The following is a 7,864-nucleotide window of genomic DNA, read 5'->3' on the forward strand; positions in this document are numbered from 1 at the left end:
GGAATGCATTAAACCCCACATTTTTGAGTTCAGGAGAGAGGAGCCCCGGGCCTGCCATGGCACGGGGAAGGCAGCACCCGAGGCACAGAGCCCCGGCTCCGTCAGGAGCCGAATTCACACCGCTACGGGCTTTACTTGCTCTTAGCCTCTGTAATTTTCCATTCTGGAGATGTTATCACATTTCATTTTCAGTTGCAAACACAGAGCGCAACCTCCCTCTTCAATCCGCCGCGCAAAGCCAGATAACAGATCTGAAGTGTGACTCGGGGAGGCTTTTGCCCCCCAGTCCTCTCCGGGCAAGACCAAGTGAGCAGACTTTGGCGAGAGCCAAAGTGAGACGCTGCATCGGAGAATGGTATGAGCAGCGGCTCCATTTTGCACTCATAAAATTTCTTTTTCCACAGTTTTGTGATTTGACATTTCCCACATCAGTAATTTATAGTTGTAAAGACAACGACACCACCAGCTCTGTGTAGGATGAAGATGATGGGGGTGTCTGAAGATCCCAGGGTGGGCTGTCACCTTCTGCCGGGCAGAAAACTTCCCCCACGGTTTCAGTTCGATGTGGTCATCTTCTGCGCTTTCTGCTGTGTTTCATCCTGGAGGTGACCGTGTCGGCAGCCTCTGCCCTGATTTTCCTGATGCTCTTTGTAGAGCCGTGGCCGGCAAAGTCCACCCGGCTCGTGACGTCCCCACGCACTCCATTTCGTTGTCCACAGGGGAACAGCTGGCAGCAATTCCTCAGGTGGGATGGAGAAACAGCGGTGGGGTTTCTCCCCTTGCCGTTCCCCAGCCAGGTGACATCCAACGCTGTCTGGTCGTTTTTCCACTCTTATAAGAACGCAGTATATAACAGCACGCTATTTTATGGTGTTTCACGCTTGGCAGCGCCGCGGGTGTTTGAAGGGGTGCAGCAGTGTGGGAGGAAGAGAATGGCTTTTCCTCCTCCAGAGGAGCTTAGAGGATAAAAAGGGTGAGGGAATCACATATTTGGGTGATGGCAGGGGAAAAACGTGAGGCATTGCGCTCGTCTTTTGATAAACCATGCCAGCAACGCTTAATAAGCTAAACTTATTTTATTAGCTAATAAGCAGGACAGGCAGTAAAAACAACTTAGGTGTGTTGTTATGTTTTACTGGCTGCAGGTTGGAATAGCACAGTTGCCCCTTCCTAACTCTCTCCGTGCAAGCAGCCGCTGGTTGCTTCACCTCTGCGTGCGGTGCGGGGAGTCCCGCAAACCCGTGCGGGAGTTTCCTGCCAAACCAAAGCCTGGAAAAGACCCAAATTGCCTCAAAACCAGTGGCGGGGATGGCAAGGCTGCTCCTTCCCCGCCTGCCTTCCCACCCCTGCCTGGAGCCTGCAGGCACGGAGCTGCTGCCTTGGGGAGGGGGCGAAGGTGGCTGTCCCCAAATCGGTGTCAGACCCGCAGGGAGCAATGCGGAGCGATGGCCGTGTCCACCCCAGCTCGCTCAGAAAGCGGCTTCACTGCTTGTTCCCAGGTGGTTCCTTGCTTTAAAACCCGCGTGTGAAAACTGCCTTTGCCACCGCATGCCGACGGCTGCGGCTTTCCTCGCGGCGCCGTTAATAACCCACTGGCGTGGGAGAAGGTCATGGATGGGCTGTGGAAATGGGGTGACCGGGAAGAAAGCCCACGGCTGCAGAGTAGCCAGGGCAAAGAGGGGGGAGGAAGAAATTTTTTACGCTGAGGGTGGTGAGGCACTGGCCCAGGTTGCCCAGAGAGGTGGGAGATGCCCCATCCCTGGAACCATTCAAGGTCGGGTTGGACGGGGCTCTGAGCAACCTGATCTGGTTGAAGATGTTCCTGCTAATTGCAGGGGGGTTGGACTAGATGGACTTAAAGGTCCCTTCCAACCCAAACCATTCTATGATGTGTCCCTGAGCGCAGGCACTGGGGCTGGGAAATGGGCTGCTCCTCTTTCTGCGTGCCCAGCAGCGGCCAGAATAGTCCTCCTCATCCACACTTTCTCCTCCGGTGGTGCATTCTGGGGCTGTATTTGGAAATGCAAAGCAGAACTTGCATTTCTGTTTGCATGCACACGCAGGCGTGCCTGCAGAGGTTAGCGAGGAGCCGTGCAGAGGGTCATGTTTGCGTATCGCAGGGGTTTGTTGCGTCTGGGCAATTTGGAGTGGAAATGTGTTAATAGCACGTGTGGTTGTGTGGGTGCACAGGTAACAAAATCCCACCCAATACACAGAGCCAGTTGTGCACGGGCAAGCAAGCACCTTGGTTTGGTTGCCCATTAGGGTGTCTGCTTGCCATGACCAGTGGTATGGTCTCGCAGGGCTGAACGTGCCCATCGTATCCCCCCAGACACGCTGCTCAGGAGGAAGTGGAGGTGATGGAGACCTTTTGGGATGGGACCAAAGCGTTAAATGAGTTGCAAGGCCGCGGTGTGATGGATCAGTGCACGTGTGCCCCAGCTGCATCTGCTGGAGCGCTCACTGCTGAACAAAGGGATGAGATCAAAGGGATGGGACTATTTTTATTCTCCTGGCTATTCTGAGAGCCTGCGCGATGGTTACCATCTCCGAGCAGCGCTTGCGCCGTGGTAAGATGAGCGTTTCGGAAGTGCTGGGAGGGCAGAGCAGAAGTCATCTGCTCTTCTTTGCTCATGGCGTTGTGCTCAGCGAGCTCGCAGGGGCACCAAAGGGAGCACGCAGGAGTGGGGAGCGATCTTCCCAAGGTAGCCGCCATGGCAGGCCGCGAGGCTTTGATCCCTCATTAGAAGTATTTTCTTTGCAAATGCCAAGAAAGCGATGTTTTGCCTTTTTTACCAAATGCTCTTTGTGATTTTCTGCTCTTTAATTGCCGGCCTTTGCAAATGAAGGGCACAGAGGTGGTGTGGCAGGTAGGGCATACCCCAGATGGACCACGCTGGTGGGGATGCTGCCCCAGCACAGTGGATGGGGCATCGCGTCCAGCTGATTTTGCTGCCAGTGCTGTGCTCTGCAGACTTTGGGGAATAAAAGGCTCGTGCCGGGGCCCAGAAAGCCTCTTTTTGTAGCTGTTCTTCCAGCCTTGCATGCCCACAATGCTCCTTGCTGGCTCCTTTGGTGCCCGCTGGGAGTTTAGCAGTTTGTAACTCATCTTGAGCCCTTCCAGGTCCATGCTGAGGTCTGCGCAAGACTTCGCAGGCAGGACGTGGCTGCGCGCTTGGCTCGGTCCCTTCTCTGAGGAGCTGAACTGCAGGCTGGGATCGCATCCTGCACCTCTTAACCCACCCCTTTGGGTTGGCCTTGGCCCTGGCGAAAAACAGAGTCTAAACAAGAGCAACCCCGACTGCCGAGTCCCCACGTTGGCTCCTACGCTGGATGGCTCTCCATCCCATGTCCCCACAGCGAGGACCTTGTGGGGGACGTGGTAGCCGCAGCATGGGTGGAGGATCTAACAAATCTCAGCACCTGGCTGTCGGGCTTGTGTGTCGGATTAGTGTATCAGGGACTAATACATGGGTAAAGTAGGACCGACACAAACCCACCTAAGACCCGGCTTCAGGAGGATGAAGGCGCAGTCAGATCTGGCAGGTTACCCTCCTCGAGCATCCTCAGGGAGCCGAAAAGCCTTAAATCCGGCCAGGAAACTGCTCCGAACCATTGGGTGTTACGAAATAGCCAGGAAGCGAAAAGCAGCAGTGTGTCACCGGAGCAGATGTGTTTGGTAGTCGAATTGCAAATTTGAATAGTAGTGTGTTTGGTAGTCAAATCCAAGTCCTCCGCATCAGAAAAATCCTGCGCAGCAGTAGCTGTTTGGCAGGAGGGAGGTGCAGAGCTTCTCTCCTCACAGCGCTCCTGGTGCTGCCTGGGGTCTCTGCAGGAGGTCACCGCCTCCGGGAAGGGTGCAGAAGAAAGGGTGCCCGCAGGTGCTTTCTGTGCTGATGTAGAAGGTTCACGTGATAGATAGGGAAGGATGAGAGTGTCCCAGCTCTGGTTTCTGCTTTTTGGGAGGAAAAGATCTGATGGGTGGCGCAAAGCCGCGGCGGTGGGAGCAGTCCTCAACTCCCTCCTCGATCCCTGCCCAGCCTGGCATCCCGGCCACCTGCGGGACAGGGGACATGACGAGGAGACAGTGGGACCTTGAGGCTTGAAGCAGAGCTCACAGCTGGGCTGGGTCAGTGTTTTCCACCATCTCTTGCCCTTCAGCTGCTCCCTTGAGGCTCCAGTGAGGCTCCTGAAGGACGCGAACGGACACCCTCACCCAGAGACGTGAGACACACACGTGCATTTCCCTTGCAGTAGATGTGTCTGAAATTGCTGGGTTACAACCACAGAGTTAACATTTAATTATCCCAGCGGGACCAGCTGAGCGCTTCGGCAGTTAGGCTAAGCCTATCCAATAAGTTTTAGAAACTCCAACTGTATCAGATAGAAAATCTGACCAAAATATTTTGGCAGGTGGGATCTTTGGGGCAGCCATGAGCTGCTGGCCCTGCCTGCAGGGCACCGAAGCCCGACAGTGGCACCGGCGCTCCCGGCATAGCACTGACCTTCCCTGCCCTCCGAGGATGCTGTGTGGGGCAAAGCCAGCTTCTCCATCGCATCAGACCAAGGGGGAAAATTTGTCGGCTGGGAAACAGAGGGATTGGCCGGGGAGATGCTGACGGGGTCAGCGGGAGCTTCCCTTTCCCTCTGGTGGATGCTGAGCCCAGATGCACGTTTATAATTTGGATAGCCATAGCTTTGTCCCAGGTGACCCAAGGATGACAAGAATCTAATCACTTGTATGTCCAAAAGCAGTTCAGTCTTTGTTCTTGGAAAACCTTAAGGAATAGTTGTATTTTCTCTGGCTGCTGTCCTCCGCATCAGAAGAATCCTTCCAAACTGAGAAAGCGCCGCCTGAGCACCCTGCGGTACTCTCAAGCACGAGTTTAGGCAAAAATAGTTGTTGGGGTGGTTCATCCTCTGCAAAACCCAATACAATAAGAGAAGGACCCTGAAGCCCCGTCGGAGCGGGGAAGGGATTCCCTGGGTGCAGCATCTCCCCCAGTGCCGGTGGCAGCGAGAGCGATGGGCACCCCCTTCTCCCCATCTCCTCCTCGCCCACCGGACCAGGCTGGGTGGCCGCACACCACCATCACCAAGGAATTCCTCAACCGGGATGCAGCCCAAGGAGCCTGTGGAGCATCCTCGGTTTCCAAGGAGGAAATGCAGCCGGGTTCAGGTACCCATGGCAGAGAGTGGATCCCCGAGGCAGGGATGTGCTGCTGGCTTTGGGGCAGGCAGGGGTGTAGCAGAGTGGGATTGGAGCGAAACCCGGAGCTGTGCAAGGGCCAGGGTTTTTCGTAGCTCTTCAGTTATGAAAAGCAGTTCTGGCAGGCTGCTCTCCGCGTGGGAGGACTGGCACAGAGGGACGAGCAGGATTAGGCAAGTTATGGTGAGCATTCTTGCCTTTGGTGGGGCGGGCGTTCGGGGTGTGGGACACGGTCAGAGCCCTCCCCGGGACGGGAGTGCCGTGAAAACCAGCTAATTCCTCGTGGGCAGCAGGAGACGGTGGGATAAGCATGCTGGAGAAAAACCCTGCAGGATTTAGGTATTCCCCCAGGCTCATTTTAATGCCTCACTAGGAACGAGACTGGGAAGTTCAGTGATTTCGGATGAAGAGCTGAAATAATGGCAAGGTGGCCGCGGGGCTGCACGTGTCCTCTCATCTGGCTTTCTACGGCGTAGAAATGCCTTGTGCGCAATGGTCCGTGATTCAAAGCAAAGCAGAACCAAAGTCTTCGTGCTGGGCTTTTCAGCAGACCTCAAAGCATTTGCTTTACAGATGGGGAAACTGAGGCACGGGGCGTGCCGTGAGTCCCTGGGCGCTAACAGCAGAGCTGGGGACCGAGCCCGGGGCGTTGGGCGTCGCGTCAGCGTCCCGCTCTGGCAGCGTGTCGGTTAATTTTTCGCTTGTGCTGGTAACCACATGTGTTTATAGGCCTGAAACCTGGTACCATAATCAAAATAAAAATAATTTGACCTGAAATAAATGTTTTCTTCATACCAGGAGGGATATTTAGGCCAGGCAGGAGAGGCGGGAGCCGCTCCTGGAAGCAATTACATGGCCACATAACTGGGCTAATTAAGAAAGAGACCTAAATGTTAAAGTTCTGCTGGGTAGGAAAATACTTGGGAAAACATTGCCTTTAATTCCTCAGAATCCTCATTTTGTCTTTTCTCCCTGCAATTCCCATAGCTCAGAGAGGGGAGGTGAGCTCACATCGCTCCCCTTCTTATTTACTCCTACAGCACCAAACTGGAGATGCTTCAACTTTGGGTAGAAACCGAACCGTGAACATGGCTGTCGTTGAAATAGCAACAAATTTTAAAAGCCACAGCACCACGAGAATCCTTCTGCTCTGTTTAAACGCACACCAACGCTCCGCTTTCTGCCTCTTCGCCTTCGAACTGGTTATAAACCCGTCAGGTCATACTCCAGTGAGTGGGTGATGATGAAGTGTCATTTAATTATCCCGTGTCCGGAGGCAGGTGAGATGCGAAGAGGCCAGTTTCTGTTCTTCACCACAGGCAAGGAGGGTTTGGGTACCGGGAGAGCTGCCTGGCATCTCCGACCACCCTCGTGCCCCTTAAGACGAGGACATCAGCCCTCCTCTCATTTCGGTGCAGCGCTTGGCCTTGCTTTCCGACTTTAGCTTTTTTTTTCCCCCGTTTCCACATGAAGCACGAGCCCAAGGAGGGCAACACCCGACCTCCGAAATCCCAGCAGTTGTTCTGACAGCGTGATCATTATTCTCGTGGCGATGCGGTCTCCTTCCTAGGCGCAGTGCTCTCACTCTCACAGCTCTGGGGACCGTGTCCATCCAGATGCGATCACAGAATTCACAGAATTCACAGAATGGTTAGGGTTGGAAGGGACCTCTGGAGATCATCTAGTCCACCCCTCCTGCCAGAGCAGGGTCACCTACAGCACGTTACACAGGACAGCGTCCAGGCGGGTTTTGAATGTCTCCAGAGTGGGAGACTCCACCACCTCTCTGGGCAGCCTGTTCCAGTGCTCCACTACCCTCAAAGTAAAGAAGTTCCTTCTCATGTTAAGATGGATCAGAAACCGTCGGGATCAGAAGAGCTGGTTTTCTTTTTCTGATGTGGGTGCACCTAAAAAATATGGGAGATGAGCAATCTTGTAAGGGTGGCAGGTGGCTTGGACCCCAGTGGTCCTCCTGGCTGGGCTGATTTTGGCAGGAATGTGTGGTTTCACCCTTTGCAAGGCCCTAGGAGAAGCTGGCTGGGCATGTTAGGTGAGAAAAATTGATCTTCTAGAAAAACCCAGAGTCCGCCGGAGATGCTGTGTGATGGAGAGACACCTGCTTGGTTTTCCTCTCCCGTGGTCTGGTGCAATTCTTCTCCGAAGGTCACCTTGCTGTGGTGGTGACCTGGAGACTTGCCATCTCCCACCTCCGCGTCCGCCGCTTTCCAACGTCTCTTTGCCAACATTTCCTGCAGGATTTGGGGTGTTGGGTGCCGAAACACCTCGCGGCAGTAGGAGTGCTGGGTTCGGTGGCTTGTCTGAGTCATCTACAGGACGCCGAGCCACGGGCCAGCCCCGATGCCGGGGGGTGTGCGTGTGCTGGCTGAGCAGATTGCTTTCCTTCACACCGGAAGCTGCAAGGGAGACATAACACGTCTGTCACACCGATGACGGCCACCCGGAATGAGAATGTGAAATCATCCCCAGCAATGGCAAAACGAGCCCTCGCTATCTCTTGCCCATTCTGTTTCCTGCCCTGTAAAATTTTGATATGGTTGTTACCGAGAGATTTTAATTTGTATTAACAACATTCCAAACATAGCTATCCTTTTATTATTTTTTTTTTTTTTACTGAATGATTTTTATATATATATA

The 7,864-nt window shown here is 54.1% G+C and overlaps 1 protein-coding gene across 1 annotated transcript in view; it reads left to right on the plus strand.

The window, feature by feature from the left end:
• Positions 1-4,184, plus strand: part of FAM53B (family with sequence similarity 53, member B) — a 16,635-nt gene extending 12,451 nt beyond the window's left edge. The window contains exon 5 of the mRNA XM_009892756.1: positions 4,135-4,184. Coding sequence (XP_009891058.1) covers positions 4,135-4,184 — 50 coding nt within the window. The remainder of the gene's footprint in view (positions 1-4,134) is intronic.
• Positions 4,185-7,864: the final 3,680 nt, after the last annotated feature.

The sequence above is a fragment of the Charadrius vociferus genome, unplaced genomic scaffold (genome assembly GCF_000708025.1).
Source record: "Charadrius vociferus isolate BGI_N301 unplaced genomic scaffold, ASM70802v2 scaffold38, whole genome shotgun sequence".
NCBI lineage: Eukaryota > Metazoa > Chordata > Aves > Charadriiformes > Charadriidae > Charadrius > Charadrius vociferus.